This window comes from Miscanthus floridulus, chromosome 17 (assembly GCF_019320115.1).
Source record: "Miscanthus floridulus cultivar M001 chromosome 17, ASM1932011v1, whole genome shotgun sequence".
Classification (NCBI taxonomy): domain Eukaryota; kingdom Viridiplantae; phylum Streptophyta; class Magnoliopsida; order Poales; family Poaceae; genus Miscanthus; species Miscanthus floridulus.
In genome coordinates, this window is record NC_089596.1 from 109,185,752 (window position 1) to 109,207,648 (window position 21,897).

The 21,897-nt window shown below is 45.4% G+C and overlaps 2 protein-coding genes across 2 annotated transcripts; both read left to right on the forward strand.

Annotated features, from left to right (window-relative positions):
* The first annotated feature begins 4,130 nt into the window (after positions 1 to 4,130).
* LOC136517735 (pseudouridine kinase) lies at positions 4,131 to 19,830 on the forward strand. Its single transcript, XM_066511380.1, has 9 exons — positions 4,131 to 4,340; positions 4,408 to 4,527; positions 5,315 to 5,417; positions 5,530 to 5,577; positions 17,341 to 17,438; positions 17,533 to 17,647; positions 18,282 to 18,364; positions 18,447 to 19,008; positions 19,409 to 19,830. The coding sequence occupies exons 1-9, from the start codon at positions 4,263 to 4,265 to the stop codon at positions 19,456 to 19,458; spliced, it is 1,257 nt and encodes a 418-aa protein (XP_066367477.1). The 5' UTR covers positions 4,131 to 4,262; the 3' UTR covers positions 19,459 to 19,830.
* On the forward strand, positions 6,899 to 8,611 carry LOC136517737 (uncharacterized). Its single transcript, XM_066511381.1, has one exon. It carries the CDS (start codon positions 7,150 to 7,152, stop codon positions 8,143 to 8,145), a length of 996 nt encoding a protein of 331 aa, XP_066367478.1. The 5' UTR covers positions 6,899 to 7,149; the 3' UTR covers positions 8,146 to 8,611.
* Positions 19,831 to 21,897: the final 2,067 nt, after the last annotated feature.

The following is a 21,897-nucleotide window of genomic DNA, read 5'->3' on the forward strand; positions in this document are numbered from 1 at the left end:
TCTAGACAAGTTGTTATCACGCATTTAAGAATTGACTAGAAAGACCGGTGCGGCTTTGCGTGCCCTCCTTAGAGGAGTAGGCCAGTTGCACGTATGGGAGTTGTATGGCGTAGGCAAAATTAATGGGTTATTGCTATAAGTACTTTTCCGGCTAATTTGGAAGGCATCAATTGTTGCGCAGGCTGATCAAATTGGGTTATAATAAGATCAGACGTTGTTAGCATAGATAATCTATTTTTTATTTGATTGTTTTCTTTGCATATTGTTTATTACTCTGTCATATTCCAGGCAGCAGCAATTCAATCTGTGTTCCTATGTTTTGATCCTATGTTCTGATTTTCCTGTGGTGAAACTGCATTCAAGTTCTTGTCCCTGTGTGAAGCGAACCCTGTGTCATTTGACCCTCCTGAAAAACTACCACCAAAAAGAGCAGGTGTCAGATATTCAATATTGCCTCCAATATAACCAAGAGATAGTGTTTGAACTGGCAATTGAGCATATCGAAAGATGATGCATGAGGATTACAGTGCTCCCTCACGCCACCTGCTTAGACATGGTAAGCAGATCTCATCTGCATTAGCATTTAGCAGGAGAAAATAATAAGCCAAAAAATCATGTCTAGCTATTATAGGTAAACCATCAATGACATTTGACCTTCAAGCCAATGAGCATCTAGCGTCCACCTCCTGTAAATTAGATATGCTGCGTGCACAGATATGTCTGAGGTAGACTGAATCTTGGAATGGTGCATGAAATTAGGAGAAAGGGGTGTCATCAGAAGAAACAAGTTATGAATAACGTGCATGATGATTAACTGAAAAAAACCACAAAAAGGGGCCACACAACTTTATTGCATACACAATATAATGGACAATGCAGACTGAAGGAACAGGACTTCATCCCATCTACAACCTTTGATCTTATGGGCACACGGAACATGAAAACACCTTTGGATATGCTAAATATTTGATTTCTAAGCTTTGTCAGTTTCTACTGACACCCCATTCAGATGATGTGACAAAGAGCTAGTACACTATAAGTAACATATTGCATTAGATTCTTCAAGTATTAGCATCTTGCATTTACAAATATTTAGAAAGGAGAGTAGACATGGAATGACTCTTACTTTGAGCCTGATCATTTGATTTTTGCCTCTTCAGTTCTCTGATATGGCCATCCATTACATTCGGCACACGTTTAAGATTGTGTCTACGGAACATATGTTCATAAATAACTTTTGAAAAATGGGAATAATGAAATTTTACCAGTTCTCCTCCAATGTCATTTCTATCACAATCCTAATATTTAATATCTAGGGCCGTCAGAAGATCATGACTCAGAGTTGCCAGCATCTGAATACAAAAAATTGCCACATCAATCATAGTTCAACACTTATTCTGGTAGGCCACCAGTTATGAACATTGCTTGAAGTTCAGATTTTGCAATAATGGAGGTACGTACTAGGAATGTGAACTTGAGCATCCTGCTGTTGAACCATGGTGTTAAATGTAGAGCTGGGGCTCTTGTGAATGCTTATTGTCTGACTAGGTGCTGCACAAATGGCGTCTGCAACGTTGCGCCCATGCCAGTTCGCCACCCTCTTATTCGCCATTTCATCGAATAACATGGGGGGTGTCTCTTGAGTGGTTACTACCTTCCGTCAGTTAGCATAGATATTCCTTTTTTTATTTGATTGTTTTATTTGGATATTGCTTATTGTTCTGTCATATTTCAGGTAGCAGCAATTTAATCAGTGTTTCTATGTTCTAATCCTATGCTCTGATTTCCTATGATGAAACTGCATTCAAGTTCTGGTTCCTGTGTGAACCGAACCCGTGTCATTTGACTCTCCTGAAAAACTACCAAAAAAAAAAGAGAGCAGGTGTCAAAAATTCAGTGCCCACTCGAATATCACCGAGAGATAGTTTTGATCGATTTTAGGGCCAGTCTGGATTGGTTTGTGATTATAGGAAATCTGGATTCTAGGCATGGATTGTAAAATCTGGATTGTGAATAATAAAAATCTAGGCTGTTTGGATTTTTGGATTCTAGCTTGAGATTATGGCTTGTTGAAGGGTGCATTGTCTATAATGTCCTTGATCTTGCAGTCAACCCATAAATCAATTCCTGGTAACTCGGTTTACATAATGATGTAGTTTTATTAAAATAATATGTATGCAGACAAAAAAACTCAAATCAATTTCTCAGACTTCTCTCTCTCTCCATCCCTCGTTCCTTCTCTCTCTGTATCCGAGCACATCTGGGGTGGTGGTAGTCGCAGCAGGCAGCAGCGCACGAGTGCTATGGTGAGGCGCACAAGGGATAGCAACAGTAGCGGCGCTGCACAAATAATAGCCAGCGTGCAAAGGAGACGGTGGCGGGCCAGCGGCAGCGTCTCGTGTCGACGGCCGGAGGCAGCGGCGCGGGGTGGCGGAGGCGCCGGTGCACGCGGTCAGGGCGGAGGAGGCACTGGAGCAGCTCGCGGCGGCAGGCTTGAGGCAGCGGTGCGGCAAGCGCTGGTCGGTGCCTCGGTGGCATCGGGACTTTGAAGGTGCTGGCCTGCGCGAGAAGAAACGACAGGGGAAGATAAGGTGGGGGTAGAAACGTCTTTTACCGAGTAGTATCCTTGTTTATCCGGTAGGAGAGGGATTCGGAGATTTCAACAATCTGGCTCCTAGATTTTTTTTTTAAGTTACATGCACAGTAGATCTATTAACTTTTTGTGGTATGTTATTTAGGTTCATCAACTTTTAAACTGTATTTTTTGGTCTATTAATTTTTAGTGGTGTGTCATCTAGGTCCATCAACTTTCAAACTGTATTTTTGGGTCCATTAACTTTTAGTGGTGTGTCATCCAGGTCCATTAACTTTTAAATTACATTTTTGGGCCCTAAACTTTTTAACTGGTTCACCGTAGGTCCATACCCATTCGTTTAGCGAATAGATTGGACATAACACGCCAAATAAGCAGCCACCGTGGATTAGGTGATGAGTCCATAGCTCATCAAGATGTTTATGGAGACTTGTCGAGCAATAATTCAAATGTAGCAGCTGGTAATTCGTTAATATCCCCTGGTCTTAAATTTGGGACTATTATTTTTAAGGATAAATATATCGTGGACATGAAGAAATTTACAACTGTTGGATTGTCATCAAAGATATTTTATAGATGTGCCTTATTATTGCGTGGAAATGAGAAGAAAATGAAGTCAACAAAATACATCAGTACTAATTCTAAAGAGGTGGAGATCATCAATGGAATTTTCCCAACATGATTAGCATCCTTGTCGTAGTATTTTATTATTTTTATGCATTAGTTTCCTATCCAGTTGTGACACACGATCTTTTATCTAGCATCTAGCTTTTAGGGCCTACGTGAGTCAAATTGATGGTTGCGTTTGGACGTGCTGTGCATGTTAGTTGAATCATGGACTCAGGGTCAATCGGTCCTGGTTGGACTGGTAGAGTTCGAGTTTTGTTTGGGTCAGGTGGCCAATTCCTGTGGCCTTCGGCTTTGTACCGGGTAGATTAGACTAGATTTTATTGTAGAGTTTATTCCCCATCGAGCAGCCGCTCGAGAAACCCTAGATGGTATGGACCTACGGTGAACTAGTTAAAAAGTTTAGAGACCTAAAAATACAATTTAAAAGTTAATGGACCTGGATGACACACCACCAAAAGTTAATAGACCTAAAAATACAGTTTGAAAGTTGATGAACCTGGATGCCATACCACCAAAAATTAATGAACCAAAAAATACAGTTTAAAAGTTGATGAACTTAAATGACACACGACAAAAAGATAATAAACCTACCATACATTTAACTCTAGATTTTTTTTTATCTCCAGCTTTATCCCTCCCGTCTGGATGCCTCTGAGATTTTTTTTTTATCTCCATTCTCAGAATCCACGGGTATTCAGACGGGGCCTTTGTTTGATACCACCTCTGTTCACACGTGCTCGAGTGAAATAAAATGTAATTTGGTTTAATTCTACGTCAATCCATTTTAACATACGCGACGTCAATCTATTTTAACGTACGTGAATTGTGACGAATACAGACAGCTAGACAAGCATTAAAAAGTCTGCGTTGGGAAAAGTTTTTTTTTTTTCCCGTATAAGCACCGAAGTCCTGACACGGCCCAATTCACAGCGTCCCGTGCGTCGCCGCCAATGGCAGCAGGAATCCTCCCCTCATGATGCTCCTCTTCCCCGCACATCCAAAGGCGCTGCCATCCTCTGAAGAATCCTAGCCGCCTTACATGGCCGAGCCCGCCGCGAACCGGCGGATGGAGGCCGTCCGCCGCCACCTCCTTCTGCCTCCCGCGCCGCTTCGCCCTGTATGTGCCGTACCGCCCTACCTTGATTTCTCTTTTGCTTACCTGATTTCTCCCCCCTTCGTCGCAGAATCCGTTAAGCAGCCTCGCAGAGGTGGAGCCCAGCCCGGTGATCATCGGCGGGATGGTGCTGGATATCCATGCCAAGCCCTCCGTGCCGCCCCATCCTGGCACCACTGTCCCTGGAACGGTGCGTGTCCCTCTACTCTTCTAGTACTTCCGTTGGGTTATGAGAAGCGAGGCGTAATCGTGTGACGGACTGATGGACTATGAGCAACAAGGATTCGGTGGAATGCGATGTAGAGTTGAGACCGTAGGCTTGACTTGTTTCGTCTTTGTGCTTAGAACGGGTTTGTAATTGATGCCCATTGTGTGTCTGATGGTCGCTTGCTGCGCCATGTGCTTGGGATATAAATCAGGACCCCTGCTGGTTCATGATCCCTATTACACCGTTTGATTTTGTCTTCTGAGATGGTAATGTCATGTACCGAGTTTGTGTTTAAGGTTCATGTTAACAAGTAGGGAGGATTGCAAATATGTAAAGGTAAGGTCATCTTAGTATATGGCTCCACTGTCGGGGTTTCAAATGCAGTTCCTTCCACATCATCACTTACCCTAATGCTCATTTAGTTAGTATCAGTGAGAAACTCTGTGCCTATTCTCTCTTGTTACAGTTGTGGTACTTATCTACTTTAGAATGAGGTCATTAGATTGCAATATGGATAAGAACTTGTTTGGGGACTTATGAATAAGATGCTTCAGTTCACACTTCAATCCTTTTAAGTATTTGATATTGAGTCCATGTTTGTTTCTTATTTTCTTCCAAATTTCAATACCTTCTCTAGTTTTACTTTGTTAGTCTGTATTGTATGCATTTGCTTCATCCACAGTTATGGACTATACAGCTGCTTAGTAGTTTATAACTTTATATTACATTCGTACAGATATTTACTTAACAGTGAGTTTGTGATTCTCAGGTTAAATACATCAGTGGAGGTGTAGCAAGAAATATTGCCGAGTGCATGTCAAAGCTTGGGACACAACCCTTCATGATAAGTGTTGTTGGAAATGATATGGCAGGTATCATGCAGTTTCTTTTTGAGGGATTGGTATCATATACTGTAGTGATCTACTTTGTATTATGCCTTGTTTACTGCTGTACATATACTCTAATAGTTCTACTCTGCTGAAGGGGACTTCCTTTTAAAATACTGGAGGTCGGCTGGATTACGTACAGAAGGTAAGTTTGAAGATAGCCATACTGTGATTTCTTCCTTTTACTTTTCAATTGGGATTGAGTTGCTCGTTCTGCACTGTTTCTGTTGTCTTCCATTACTGTTATACTATTTGTGATACTTAGTTGAAATCCTATATTTTTGGTGCAACAAACGAAATCTAAGATCTTACTATGTCAGATAATAGTAGACTTCATTGGTTCTTTGTGGCCAAAGAATTAGAGCCATCACATCCCAAGGTTGCACTTAAAACTACTTTGTAGTTGTAGTGAGCGCAGCATCAATTTGTGTGACATATTGTGCATTTCGTGAAAGCAATAGAAGCAAGTGAAGAGGACATATTGTGCTACCTTTCTGTTTGTCAACCACTGCAATTAATGTCATATAAATACTTTGTTTATACATTTTGCTTCTAAAGAAGTCCTGCATAGTTGTTATATGGCTCCTAAGTTCTACCTCAAGTAATCAGTGTCCGGTCTGACCGGTTTTCCTCTGATGGATGCTTATCATGTAAAAACTTAAAATGCTGGCACCGGCACATAACAGTAGTTTTCTTGTGAGCTCAACAAAAATGGTTTTATTTGTATTTTGATAAATTTTATCATTATCACCTAGATAGAAAATTTCCTCCCTAATAAAGAGTGAAACAGTGAATGTTGTATGTCTTACATGTAGACATATTGCACTAAGGTGTGCAGAAGGTTATGGTACTTTGATATCGACATAGATAATGTCATTAATATCTTGATTTTGCTAGTTAGGGGCCCTGAGGTCTCAGTAAGGTAACCCTGGAACCCCTGCAGCGCGATGGTGCATGTGATAGCAGAGACACCATGTTATGGTTGGGAATAATTAGCACTGTCAAAGGGGCTAATTTTAGGCAGGATAAGATCAGGGGACTAGTCAAATCAATAAGTTAGAGTTAAGGAGAGAGTGGTCAAGTCAAGCAGCTAGAGTTAGGGAGAGCCAAGGGCTTAGGAGAAGATATTGCTGTAATCCTTTTTATAAGCAGTCGGTGATCAAAGAAATAAAACAAGCCATTACAGACAACTCTTGTTCTCACTTCCTTTCTCTATTACCTCACTTCCCTGCTGATCGTCCTTCACAACCAGCTATCACGGGAAGGAAGCCAGCGGCCGAACGGCCGGCAACCTCCCACTCCTATCTGTTAGAGTATTTATTTCCTCTAGCTATTACTTTGTATCGGCTGCCTCTTGGGTTTCTACCCAGTGTGCTGCCTAGGTACTCCCAGCTTGTTGCCTGGGACTTCTCCCCTCTTAACTCTCTAGCTTAGCCTCTCTCTATATATATGTAACCCTCCTGTAATCTCATCATCAAGTAATCTAAAGCCTCTTGGCCTTTCTCTATCATGGTATCAGACTAACGATTCCTCTGCTTCCGCTCCTTTCGGCGCCCGCCTCGAGCCGCGCCCGTCCCTTCCTCTCTCTCTCGCGCGCGCCTCGGGTCGCGCCCGCCCCGCACGCCCTTCCTTGCCGCCGCAGCCCGCCTCGGGTCGCGCCCGCCCGCGCGCCCTTTCCCTGCCGCCGGCGTGCCTGAAGCTGCCCAGCCACGCGCCCATGGCCACTTCAAGCTCCGGCGCCTCCACCGCGGCTACCGCGATCAAGCTTCGTGATGAAGCTCTCGCCGCCGCCCAGAAGCTGGAGGAGGAGGCCGCCTCCCTGCACTCCACCAACACCGACCGCAGCCAGCAGCTTCAGACGGAGGCTGATCTCCTCAAGTCCGCTGCTGCCGCTCAGGATCGCGTTCGGGCCGCCGCTGACGCCCTCGAGAAGGAGCGCACGCAGGCCGCTGCCCTCCGGGACCGTCTCCGCACGTACTCCTTCCACGACGACGGCTCTCAGGACGGCGGCGATCACTCCTCCTCCGACGCCGCGACCATCGCTCATCTGCACAGCCAGGCTGCCGCTATCCAGAACATCAAGAACTTGATTCCGATCGTTTTGGACCTTCAGTCCTCCAACTACTCCAGGTGGCGCGGCTATGTCCTCATCCTCGGCCGCTTCGCGTTGAAGGATCACGTCCTCAGTGACGCCTCCCGCTTCACCGATCCTGCGTGGTCCCGCATGGACTGCGTGGTCGTCTCTTGGATCTTCAACACCATCTCCACCGATCTTCTGGACGTCATCCACGAGCGTGACGGCATCTCCGCTCGGGCTGCGTGGCTCGGCATTGAACAACAGTTCCTGAACAATCGCGAGTCACGTGCCATGCTCCTCGACGCTGAGTTCCGTACTCTCTCCCAGGGCGCCCTCTCCATCGACGACTACTGCCGCAAGATGAAGGGCATGGTTGATGCCCTTGTCGATCTTGGCGAGCCCGTCCATGACCGTACTCTGGTGCTGAACATACTGAGAGGCCTCAATGAGCGCTTCCAGTTCATGTCGCAGTTCATCACGCGCCAGAAGCCATTTCCCTCCTTTGCGGACGTCCGCACCGACTTGCGCCTGGCCGAGCTCAACATGGCACCCCCATCGGCACCTCCATCGGCTCTCATCGTCTCTTCGTCCAGCAAGCCACCTGCATCCCAGCCGGCCTCTGGGTCTGCAACCTAGCGCCCTCAGCAGCACGCCGGGGAGTGTCCTCAACAGAACGCCGGGGGGCCTTCTCTGGTAATGGCCGTGGCCGGCGTCGTCGTGGCGGCTGTGGCCAAGGCGGCTCGAACAGCGGCTCACCCGGTGGTTCCTAGTGGCCCTCCCACCTCAACTCGTGGACCGGGTCCATTCACATGTGGCCCGGGTCTACTCCCGGTGGCCCTCGCGGTCCACCTCTCCGCACCGGCCCGCCTTCATCGCAGCAGCTGCACCAGCACGCTCTGGTGACCGGCGTGCCTCCAACCTACTACCCTTCGGCTCCTGAGACATACCAACAGGTGTCCACCCAGGCGCCTCATCCTGCCTGGACGCCAACACCACCTCCGACGCCTCCTGCTTGGTCACCATGGGATCCTCAGTCCCTCGCCAACGCCTTCAGCACCGTCACCCTCACCCCGCCACCAACCTCCTCGGATTGGGTGATCGACTCGGGTGCCTCGTCTCACATTGCCTCCAACCCTGGTATGGTTACCGTATCTCCATCCTCCTCCTTTCCTTCCTCCATTGTTGTGGGAAATGGCGCCACTCTACCGGTTATTGGCACCGGATACTCCACTCTTTCTGGCTCTTTCCGTCTCAACAATGTCCTTATAGCTCCTGATATCATTAAAAATCTCCTTTCCGTTCGCCAGTTCACTACTGATAACTTTGTTTTTGTGGAGTTTGGCCCTCTTGGTGTTTCTGTGAAGGATCTCCGTACCAGGGACATCCTCCTTCGATGTAACAGCTCAGGGCCGCTCTACACCTTGCAGCTCCCATCGTCGCCCTCTGACCCTTGTGCTCTTGTGACAACTCCTTCTCCAACTACATGGCATCGTCGTCTCGGCCACCCCGGCAAGGCTGCCCTTCAGAGTCTCGCCCAGTCATCTTCCATTTTCTGCAGCAAGTCTCCAGATGACTCCATCTGCCATGCCTGTCAGCTTGGGCGCCATGTTCGCTTGCCTTTTACTAGTTCCTTGTCTAGAGCACCTAAAATTTTCGATCTGATACATTGTGACCTATGGACATCCCCTATTGTCAGTGTATCCGGATTTAAATATTATCTCGTTGTTCTCGATGATTGCTCTTATTTTCTTTGGACTTTTCCTCTTCGATTAAAGTCCGACACTTTCTCTGTTCTCTCCAATTTCTTCGCCTTTGTGCACACTCAGTTTGGTTGTACCATCAAATCCGTGCAATGTGACAACGGTCGTGAGTTTGACAACTCTGCGTTTCGTGCTTTCTTTCTTGCCAAAGGAGTTTCTCTTCGCATGTCATGTCCCTACACCTCGCAGCAAAATGGCAAAGTCGAACGCATTCTTCGCTCCACCAACAATGTCACCCGCACCCTCCTCTTCTAAGCATCCATGCCCCCCTCTTACTGGGCCGATGCCCTTGCTACTGCCACCTATCTCATAAATCGCCTCCCCACCAAAACGCTGAACATGAGCACTCCATTCTTCGCACTCTATGGTACTCACCCTTCCTATCATGACCTTCGAGCTTTCGGGTGCACCTGCTACCCTAATCTCACCGCTACCACCCCTCACAAACTTGCCCCGCGCTCTTCTTTATGCGTTTTCATTGGCTACTCTCCCGATCACAAGGGTTACAGGTGTCTCGACCTCGCCACAAACCGTGTCATCATCTCCCGCCACGTTGTTTTCGACGAAACAACGTTCCCTTTCTCACTTCGCCGGCCTTCCTCGCCACAAACCGTGTCATCATCTCCCGCCACGTTGTTTTCGACGAAACAACTTCCCTTTCTCACTTCGCCGGCCTTCCTCGCCTACACACGAACTGGATTTTCTAAATGATGACGACCCTCCGTCAGTTCCTTTTCTCCCTGCAGGAACACCTGGGGTCGCTGCCACCCTGCCAGCGCCTGCACCGCTGCGGTCCCCCTTCCAGCCGGTGCCTTCAGCCACCCCGGCGCCAGGACCAGGCACACCGGCGTCCCGGTCTCCTCCACCCGGCTTCACCGCGCCCATGGCACCCCCTCCACCGGCGCCCGCTGAACAGGCGCCCACGGCTTCCCCTGTGCAGGCGCCCCCGGCTCACTTCTTCAGCAAGCCGCCCGTCGTTCACGTCTACACCAGGCGTGCCCCCGCACCCAGCTCGCCACCAACGTCCCCCGCTGGTGCTCCTCCCCCCGCTGGGGCTCCTCCTCGATGCTCCAGCATGATTCCCTCTCCACCACGCTACGTCAAGAGTGGTCCTCCACTGCCCACAGGAGCGGTCTCCATCCCGCCACTCGCCAACTCTCATGGCATGGCAACCCGCGGGAAGTCCGGATACAAACAGCCTCGCCTTGCTCTACACACCGAGGCTCTGTCCCCACTGCCGCGGTCCTGTCGTGATGCTCTTGCTACTCCGCACTGGCGTCGGGCCATGGAAGAAGAATTCGCTGCTCTCTTGGACAACCACACTTGGGATCTCGTTCCTTGGCCTGCCAAGGCAAATGTGGTCACCGAAAAATGTATATTCAAACACAAGTTTCATGCTGATGGCTCACTGGACAGATACAAGGCTCGTTGGGTGCTCCGTGGGTTCACACAGCGCCCCGGAGTTGATTACGATGAGACTTTCAGTCCCGTCGTCAAGCCCGCTACTATTCGCACCGTCCTCACTCTAGGTCACTCTCGGGACTGGCCGATCCATCAACTTGATGTGAAGAACGCTTTCCTTCACGAGACATTGTCAGAAACGGTGTATTGCTCTCAGCCCACCGGTTTTGCTGATCCGGATCTTCCCGAACACGTCTGCAGGCTCAACAAGTCCCTCTATGGTTTGAAGCAGGCACCGCGAGCATGGTACAGCCGGTTTGCTTCTTATCTGCTATCTCTGGGTTTCACTGAAGCCAAGTCCGACACCTCCCTCTTCATCCATCACCGCGGCACCGAGACAGTCTACTTGCTCCTATATGTGGATGACATTGTTGTTACAGCCTCCTCTCGGCCACTCTTATACCGGGTGATTGATGCACTGAAGAAGGAATTTGCCATGAAGGATCTTGGACCCCTTCACCATTTTCTTGGCGTGGCAGTTCAGCGATAGAAGGACACTCTATTTCTCTCCCAGCGTCAGTACACTCTGGACGTTCTTGCTCGCCACGGCATGACCGACTGCAAGCCTTGTTCCACTCTTGTTGACACTTGTGCCAAAGTCTCTACTGATGCCGGCCCCTCTGTTGCTGATCCTACAGCATATCGCAGCCTTGTGGGTGCTCTCCAGTACCTAACTTTCACTCGGCCCGACATCGCATACGCCGTTCAACAAGTTTGCTTGCACATGCATGATCCCCGGGAAGTCCATCTTGTTGCTGCCAAGCGGATTCTTCGCTACCTTCAGGGCACTATCAGTTTTGGTCTTGTCATTCCCCGCTCTGCCCCGACTCAGCTCATCGTCTACACCGACGCTGACTGGGCTGGCTGCCCTGACACCCGCCGCTCCACCTCTGGCTATGTTGTCTTCCTCGGTGGCAGCCTCATCTCCTGGTCGTCCAAGCGCCAGCCCACTATTTCACGGTCAAGCGCCGAGGCCGAATATCGTGCAGTTGCCAACGGCGTCGCTGAAGCCTCCTGGCTGCGGCAACTTCTGCAGGAGCTGCACCACCCTCTGGATTCTGCCTGCCTCGTCTACTGCGACAACGTCAGCGCCGTCTACCTCTCCACCAACCCCGTTCAGCATCAGCGTACCAAGCACGTGGAAATCGACCTTCACTTCGTCCGAGAACGGGTCGCCCTTGGGGCTGTCCGTGTGCTTCACGTTCCCACCACGTCGCAGTTCGCCGATGTCTTCACCAAGGGCCTTCCTTCTGTTTTTATGGATTTTCGCTCCAGTCTAAACGTTCGTTCTACCGACGTTCCGACTGCGCGGGGGGGGGGGGGGGGGGGGGGGGGGGGTGTTAGAGTATTTATTTCCTCTAGCGATTATTTTGTATCGGCTGCCTCTTGGGTTTCTACCCAGTGTGCTGCCTAGGTACTCCCAGCTTGTTGCCTGGGACTTCTCCCCTCTTAACTCTCTAGCTTAGTCTCTCTCTATATATATGTAACCCTCCTGTAATCTCATCATCAAGTAATCTAAAGCCTCTTGGCCTTTCTCTATCACTATCCTATCCGGCGACGCTGACCCACTGGGATGCACAACCTGCTAGGATGCCACTGGGGAGCCAGTTGCTGCGTTCAAACAGCAGTTTTCCGCATTCGAGCTCGAGCTCGAGGACGAGCTCTTTCCGGAGGAGGGGAGAGATGTTATGGTTGGGAATAATTAGCGCCGTCAAAGGTGCTAATTTTAGGCAGGATAAGATCAAGGGACTAGTCGAGTCAATAAGCTAGAGTTAAGGAGAGAGTGGTCAAGTTAAGCAGCTAGAGTTAGGGAGAGCCAAGGGGTTAGGAGAAGATATTGCTGTAATCCTCTTTATAAGTAGTCGGTGATCAAAGAAATAAAACGAGCAATTACAGAAAACTCTCATTCTCACCTCATTTCTCTATTATCTCACCTCCCTGCTGATCGTCCTTCACAACTGTCACACCCAATTTTAAGGATAAAATTGAATGCATAAATCTTATGTGCGTCCAGAGATAAGTCACACATATAAGCCGACAAATTATAAAAGGTACCATCACAGGTGTTTATTATATCATGAATAATATACATCACATAGTCTTTACATAAGCATAGCAGAAAAATAAAGATAGCTCCACATCACATGGACGTCAACTGATTGACTACAAGTCTAGTAATCCTCAGGGAAATCATCATAACCATTGCCATCTGTTACCCAAAACAAAGTTTCAAAATTTAGAAATGTCCAAGTTATAAATCACTTATAAAAGATAACGAACAATGCTAGAAGTTTTCTGGACGAGTTCCATCAACAGCAGATCGGTTATAAATCACTTATAAAAGATAACGAACAATGCTAGAAGTTTTCTGGGTGAGTTCCATCAACATCAGATCGGTGAAACAGTCATAAGTCGAGTTCCAGATATCCAACAGAGACGTTCTTTATATGGTTGAAAAGCTTAGGAAGTTATCTACAACTTTTATTTACGTCACTTTTTTCAGATTCTGTCGTTAAATTAGTATAACAGTTATATCTCAGTGCAGAAACTTCAACTTGTAACAGTTATATCTCACAAACCAGAACAGATAAAAAGATGATTCTTGTGGTCGGAGAAAGATACAGTAGTCTACTGTTTCCCATAAAAATAATCTTTGGTCGTACATAATTAAATGAGCATTATGATAAAGACAGACTAGTCTAGAAAACAGAACTGAGAGAACAGATATAATCAACCCAAACTATTTACTCCCTCTGTCCAAGAAAAGATGCAACTATGGGTTGTGTGCTAGATAAAGTAGTTCGTGTTTGACCAAATTTTTCAGTGAATAGTATTTATAATTATGACTCCAAATTAATTTATTATAAAAATACATTTCGTAATTAATGTAAGTATATTTATTTGATATGATAAATATTTATAGTTTTTTATCTATAATTGGTCAAACTTGACGTACTAAAACAGGACACTGTGCTAGAATTGCATGTTTTTATGGACGGATGGAGTATTCATCAATCTTAAACTTATGATCCTTATCTATGGGACTTGTGGACATGCCCACAAACTCCCAGCAATTATTACAAAAACTCCAACTCAAACATAAGCATAAATAGAAACCAACTAAGCACACCAAAGTTCACAAACACACATTAGACTCGACTCAACTTGTCTCAGACTACTAGTGTCTTATATTACATAAAAAGGGACTCATATTTCTATGGTAGAGGGTCTCGGGGAAGCTTCTCAAACATCCTTGGCATCTTGAGGCTCTCTCTATAGTCATCCACCATCTTTTGACTTCGTTTGCGAGCCTCCTTTTGTGCCTTCAGCTCTTCCTCAAGTCGTTCATTTCGCTTCATCAGCTCATGGGTAAAGTTGACCATCACTACAGTAGTTGGGTCCAGAGGCTTCATCATTGCCCATCCTAGTTCATGTTGATAACGAGGAAGGAACAGGAATTGATCCTCCATCATATCCCAAAAACGTCGAGCGCGGAGACCCATGTAGGCTTCAAAAGCTGCATCATCCATGCTTTCTTCCATAGTAGCATGACTAACCCTATGATTGTAGACCAAGTACACCTGAAAAGTTCTCTTAGCTTCATCCCAGATGGAGATGCACACCCTAGACTTCCAATAGGTGTCCTTGAAGGGATGCTTGTTCTCCTCGAAGAAATGTTCCACAACTGTCTCCATATCAGAGTTGTAGGCCTATAGCAACCCCATTAGTCGGGCGTGGGATTCAGACACGTTTCCTAGCTTAGTGTATTTATTTCTCCTTGGTCCATCCCATAGTAGGGGGCAGCACAGCTTGTGGTGGTGAGTGCGATGCTTGCTTAGACTGAACACCAATAGGGGCGATCTCCTGCTCCTTTGGAACCTCCTCAACGCGCACCTTCTTGCAAGGGGAAGCTCCTCCAGTGATCTTGCGGGCAGTCTTACGGTCACGAGGCATCTATGGAATTAGACCAAGATAGAGTTAGAATAGAGGCAATTAATTTATAATAGAGTAAAGTGAAAGAAGCATAAAATTTTAGCAAATAACAAGACTGAGGTAGTAAGCATGAAGCAAGTAAAGCAAAAGATGCTAAAACGACAATTACTAACTAGGCTTGCGTCCTACAAGCAAGTTTTAGCAAGAAGGTGCGCGTTGAGGAGGTTCCAAAGGAGCAGGAGATCGCCCCTGCTGGTGTTCAGTCTGTGAACAAGCATCGCATGCACCGCCACAAGCTGTGCCCTCCCCCTACTGTGGGATGGACTAAGGAGAAATAAACTAAGCTGGGAAACAACGTGTCCGAATCCCACACCCGACTAATGGGGTTGCTACAGGCCTACTACTCTGACATGGAGACAACTGTGGAATATTTCTGCGAGGAGAACAAGCATCCCCTTAAGGACACCTATTGGAAGTCTAGGGTGTGTAGCTCCGTCTGGGATGAAGCTAAGAGAGCTTTTCGGGTGTACTCGGTCTACAACCATAGGGTTAGTCGTGCTACTATGGAAGAAAGCATAGATGATGTAGCTTTTGAAGCCTACCTGGGTCTTCACGCTCGACGTTTTGGGATATAATGGAGGATCAATTCTGGTTCCTTCCTCGCTATCACCATGAACTAGGATAGGCAATGATGAAGCTTGAAGGTCTGGACCCAACTACTGTAGTGATGGTCAGCTTGCCCATGAGTTGATGAAGCGGAATGAGCGGCTTGAGAAAGAGCCGAAGGCACAAAAGGAGGCCCGCAAGTGAAGCCAAAAGATGGTGGATGACTATCGAGAGCCTCAAGATGCCAATGATGTATAAAAAGCTTCCCCGAGACGCTCTACCATAAGAATATGGGTCCCTTTTTATGTAATAAGACGCTAGTAGCGTGAGACAAGTTGAGTCGAGTCGAGTCTAGTGTGTGCTTGTAAATTTTGATGTGCTTAGTTGGTTTGTGCTTATGCTTATGTTTGAGTTGGAGTTTTTTGTAATGATTGCTGGGAGTTTGTGGGCATGTCCACAAGTCACATAGATAAGGATCATAAGTTTAAGATTGATGAATAAATAATTTGGGTTGGTTATATCTGTTCTCTCAGTTCTGTTTTCTAGACCAGTCTGTCTTTATCATAATGCTCATTTAATTCTGTACGACCAAAGATTATGAAATTTTTATGGGCAACAGTAGACTACTGTATCTTTCTCTGGCCGTAAGAATCATCTTTTTATCTGTTCTCGTTTGTGAGATATAACTATTACAAGTTGGAGTTTCTGCGTTGTCTGGAATTCTGAGCACTCTCTGTTGCCCTCTGTTATTGATTAATTTAACGACAGAATCTGGAAAAGTGATGTCAATAAAGGTTGTAGATAACTTCCTAAGCTTTCCAACCATATAAAGAACGTCTCTGTTGGATATCTGGAACTCGACTTATGATTGTTTTACCGATCTATTGTTGATGGAACTCGCTTAGAAAACTTCTAGCATTTTTCGTTATCTTTTATAAGTGATTTATAACTTGGACATCTCTAAATTTTGAAACTTTGTTTTGGGTAACAGATAGCAATGGTTATGATGATTTTCCTGAGGATTACTAGACTTGTGGTCAATCAGTTGATGTCCCTGTGATGTGGAGCTACCGTGAGTTTTTTTTTTCAGCTATGCTTATGTAAAGACTATGTGATGGATATTTTTCGTGATGTAATAAACACCTGTGATGGTAACTTTTGTAATTTGTCAGCTTATGTGTGTGACTAATCTCTGGACGCACATAAGATTTATGCATTCAATTTTATCCTTAAAATTGGGTGTGACAACAACCAACTATCATGGGAAGGAAGCCAGCAGCCGAACGGCCGGCAACCTCCCACTCCTATCATATCCGGTCACTCCCCCACGGATGTCACACACCACATGACTAGGAAGGAAAAGTACTCCTATAACAGATTCTAACATATCCTTAACAATAGTATCTAATCTTAGAGATAAGGAAATACCTTATCTAATGAGGTATGATAAATCATAAAGCTAACTTAAATGCTAAATGCTCTCCTGCTGCCCTGCTTTAGGCCTTGAGCCCGTGTTTAGTTGCCAGGCCAAATTCCAAAAAGTGCTACAGTACCCATCACATCGAATCTTGCGATATGTGCATGGAGCATTAAATGTAGGCGAAAAAAAACTAATTACACAGTTTGGTTGGAAATCGCGAGACGAACGTTTTGAGCCTAATTAGATCATGATTAAACACTAATTGCCAAATAAAAACGAAAGTGCTACAGTAGCCCAAAATCCAAAATTCACCCAACTAAACACCCTCTGACCCAATCCCTCTGTAGCATGCTCTAGTGTATATGATATGTAATTTCCAGGTCAATGTTTAATTGTTTTGCTCATAATGGTCTGTAAGCAACTAATATTTAAACTAATTGGATCATGTGGTAGTTTGTTAAATAATTGGCTATTGCTAGACATTCTGAAGACTTATTTTTCCTTATTCCTTTGTTAACACTAAATCCTTTCCAGTTGTCTGCAATTTAGCATGGAATGGTGCACTAGAGAGAGGGTTGCTATTATTTGTGTGGCATAATCTTCATGACAGCCTACTTTATGATATTACTTCATAATAAATGCACAATACAGGAATTCTGCAGGCTGATGATGTTGCAACCCCAGTAGTATCAAATGTATTTGATGGTAGTGGAGAATTAGTTGCTGGAGTTGCAAGTGTTGAAGCAGTTGTAAGATTTTTACAGCAGTACAGTACAATATGTATGGTTACCTTGGAAAAAAAAGTTCCTTTTATTAATTATTGATTTATTTGGATGTGGGCAGGAAAATTTTATTACTCCGAGCTGGATATATCGCTTCCGTCATCATATCACTAATGCACCACTTGTAATGCTTGATGCGAATTTACCTCCTGAGTCACTTAAAGCTGCTTGCATAAGTAAGTTGTTCCACCTCAAGTTTTGTAGGGTTAAAATTATATGCACTAAAAATTTCCTGATAAATTCTTTACTGATGATGACATTGAAGATCACGATTGAATCTTGATTTATTTTAAGTTCCATTTGAGTAAAACTAATGATTGAGTGTTTTGCTTGTAAAGTTTCTATCAGAAAATGTTTAGAATGCATGCTGCTTCTTTTCTTTATTTTAATCATCTATAATTACAATCACAATTCCCTAAACTTGTATACTTTGGATTCAAGTTGTAGTAAATTATGTAGACCGGAGCTCATTGGAATACTTTGTAGGGAGACCTATGCCATCTTTATTATGTACACCCCTGATCTGTGTAATTTTACTACATTCAACTTTTTAAAGTATTGTTATTGCATTGCTGTGTATCTCAGTATGCTATATTGACCCTCATTTCTCAATTTTTTTGACCTGAAAATACAACTGGGTGTTTCCCCCACTGTAAGAGCTTAGCATCTGTATTCTACACTCCTAGTTATTAGCACTGTACACTCACAAAAAAGGTGTTAACACTTTATATTTTGCTTATCTTAATCATATTGATTAGGAATTTAGGACAAAAGGTTGATTGTAACACTATGTTGAGTTATTTTTCCCAGCGGCATATGAATCCGGGGTGCCTGTGTTATTTGAGCCAGTCTCAATGGTGAAGAGTCGAAGAATTGCACCAGTTGCAGAGTATGTAAGTGTGAAAGATTAAAAACTATAGTATGCATTGTATTTGAAGTTTTAACACTTCATATAAATTTTCTGTGATGATTCAGATAACTTGCACTTCTCCCAATGAGATTGAGCTTGTTGCCATGGCAAATTCATTATCCCCATCATTGAAATATAATTTTCACAAAATAGAACAGTTCAAGGAGAAAGCAGACGCTGTTGAATATTTGTTTGAAATGCTTAGCCCAGCAATGTTCTTCCTACTTGAAAAGGGCATCAAGTTGCTCATCGTCACACTTGGCCCGAATGGTGTTTTTATTTGTTGCAAAGAGCACACTAACTTCATGAAAGACCAGCGCAAGTGCAAACAGACGCTTTTCTCCAGACAGCTACTTGAAAAAATGGATGGGTGTTTTCCATTGAACAGTCGCGTTAATTTGTGCGGAGAAAGCTCTTCAAGAACATGTGTTTTTCATTTACCTGCAATATCCGCCTCTGTGATAAGCCTCACAGGTGCTGGCGATTGCTTGGTTGGTGGTGTCCTTTCAGTTCTATGTGCAGGCTTCGATATCGTCCAGAGTGTTGCAATTGGGGTTGCTATAGCAAAGGCATCTGTGGAATCTGAAGCCAACATACCTGATGACATTTCTGCTGCGAATATTGCAGGTCTGTTGCAGTAACCTTCAACCAGTTTCTTTTGTAAAATTAATTCTTGAGTTTTTGAACGATTCTTGCAATCTAAATTTAGCACTATAATGAATGCAACAAGGGTATTGTCTTATGCCTAAGTTCGTTGTCATATTCACTGTGTTGACCACTTGGAAGACTAGAAGTAGAAATTCAAGCCTTAGTGTTGACCGCAGTTTAGCTAAAGTGCACTTGTGATCTTAGTGTTGATGTTCAGATTTGATTAGATCCTAGATTGTACCAGAATTGCTTTATATTTTTTTCTTTCAATTATTTAATACCTTAGTTATGCAATTATAACCTCTAGTGTGTACCAGCCATCATGCCTCTTTTGATATGTCTGCATCTTTTGTACTGATTATACATTTACGTGACACAGATGATGCACAAAGTGTTTTGCATTCTGCTAAGGTGCTTTGGTGCAAATGAAGAATAAAAAAACTACCATCCTGGTGTAATTGAAGACATTCAGCTGGTATTGTTGAAGCTATTGAACTCTGATACTGTTCCATACGACACAGGGTGGATAAGGATGAAATCATTATAATTGATGGATTTTTGGTTGTAAGATAGAGGGATCACAGATCTCTTTCTACTCTTAACATATATTTTTCATATACATTGAAGGGTAGAAGTTTGATCCAAGGAGCAAATTCTGTTTTAATTGTGAGTTATTTGTAATTGCTAGCTAGCTAAAAATTAGCCTTAATACATCCAAATAGGAGGGCTAATTGTTTAGCCAAGCCTTAGCCAACTATGAGTTATTTTTCAGCTCATCCAAGCAGGCCCTAAGCATAATTATTCCATCGCCGTGTCCACCTCAGTATGAAGGCACCACACAGACAGTGCTTCACCAAACAGTATTCGGTTCTCACCATCATAAACAAACACGTGCAGAGTTTGAAAAATAGGAAGCGGAGGTGATATGCTAACGGCATTGTTAAGCGGGCCTCGTGGAGTCATTGGCGGATCCAGGGGGGGCTGGGGGGGCTGCAGCCCCCCCGGGAGAGTGATTTTGCCTTGATATTACTGTAGAAAAAACGTGATTTCATCGTTAATCTTCGACATTTGTTCTAAATCTCTATTGATTAGCCCCCCCTGAGGTGCTCATCCTGGCTCCGCCACTGCGTGGAGTCATTCCTACCGGGGCGGATGGATATACTTTTGTTTTGTTTTAGGATTAGGAAACTGGAGGGGCCAAAGCCCCTACTGAAAAGATATATTAAAAAAGGTTAAAGTTTAGGCATTTGCTTCGGTACTCCTCCCTCAAATATTTGCACGAATTTTAAAGCAGCCAATTAAGGTAATTAATTTTTTTGCTATTTTTTTCTATCTGGGCCACGCTTGGGCCCAGCCCGTTCGTCCAGCCCGTCCCCAAAGTAAAGTCATCGTCACGGAAGGCAACGTCATCCATTCATTGGTCGAGGAAGAAGGAGACCTGTGGATCGGCATCAACCTGTGGATCGGCGGCGGGTGGTCCCTCATGTCGTGGCGTTCGCCCGGCGACCGGGGGACCTCCGGTATATACCATGGTCAGGCGAGGAGTGTTGCTGCCCGAGATGACTCGAGCGGCATCAAGTATCGCACGGGAGTGTGGAACGGGCGATGGTTCAGCGGCATGCCGGAGATGTACTACTCGTACTCCGACAGGTTCGTCTTCCCAGGTGACGGTAGGCCCCAGCGAGGTCAGCTTCAGCTACGCCGCGAAGCCCGGCACGCCCTCCCTGTCCCGCGCCGTCCTGAACTGCAGCACGGCCCAAGGCCGAGCACGCCGTGTGGGAGCCGGACTAGCAAGAGTGGGTAGACTACTTGCAGGGGCCCCGGTATGACTACGACGACTACAACAAGTGCGGGCACTCCGGCGTGTGCAATCAGACATTCAGACTGGTGGCGCGGGTGGGCGCCTCCCCCGGCCGGCGGCGCGGCGGGTCCTTGCCGTGGTGCCGAGGTGCCGGCGTCCCTCGGTCGGCCGGGTTCCGCTGCTCCGGAATATCGACGCGGCGGCGCCGTCTCCTTCCTCGACGAATGAATGGATGAAGACGTTTCCTTCCGTGACGATGACTTTACTTTGGGACGGGCTGGACTCAGGGCTGGACGGACAGGCTAGGTCCAAGCGTGGCCCAGATAGAAAATTATTAGCAAAAAAATTAATTACCTTAATTGGGTGCTTTAAAATTCGTGCAAATCTTTGGGGGAGGAGTACCGGAGCAGATGCCTAAAGTTTAAGGGGCAAATTCAAGAAACAAAGAAGGAAACAAAAAAAAAAAGATCTAAACTATGAATTACATCAAAGCTTGTATCCATTGATCAAACTGATTAGTAATGCTTGGCTTAACTCTACGCAACAGCAAGAGCATTTCTGAAGAAAACAGTCTTCTGGCATGCGTTATAATTGGTTGAATGCCCTTGAAGATCAGGTCATTCCTAACTGACCAAATTGTCCAGCAAATGAGCACTACTGCTGTCACGAAGAATTGTGAATGCAGTCTATCTTTGAGATAATCTGAGAGCTCTGGAAAGGTTTCATTCAGAGGGATGTCAATGTGTATCAGTTCCCAGCAATGCTTTGCAAATGGACATTGTAGGAAGAGATGCTGACAGGTCTCTCATGTGTTCTGTAAACATAACACACAATTGTATGAGTCCAAGTGCGTATTCTTTCTTTCCAGGATGTTTCTAGTACTTAGCCTGTCCTTGAGTAAGAGCCGGAAGAATACTTTATGCTTAGGTTGACACTAGCATTTCCATAACCATTTGTGGACATTATGAGTTTGGTGATGCCCCACAATCGCTTTGGATGTATTTGAGGAGCTGAACTTGTCTCCCCAACTATATCTCTATGTGACACCGGATGCTATTTGTTGAGTT

Bases quoted from the DNA above. Each gene is read 5' to 3' on its own strand.
- LOC136517735 (XM_066511380.1), top strand. From the start codon at position 4,263: ATGGCCGAGCCCGCCGCGAACCGGCGGATGGAGGCCGTCCGCCGCCAC. The intron at 4,341-4,407 runs GTATGTGCCGTA...CCTTCGTCGCAG, and splicing joins CTCCCGCGCCGCTTCGCCCT to AATCCGTTAAGCAGCCTCGC. The intron at 4,528-5,314 runs GTGCGTGTCCCT...TGTGATTCTCAG, and splicing joins GCACCACTGTCCCTGGAACG to GTTAAATACATCAGTGGAGG.
- LOC136517737 (XM_066511381.1), top strand. From the start codon at position 7,150: ATGGCCACTTCAAGCTCCGGCGCCTCCACCGCGGCTACCGCGATCAAG.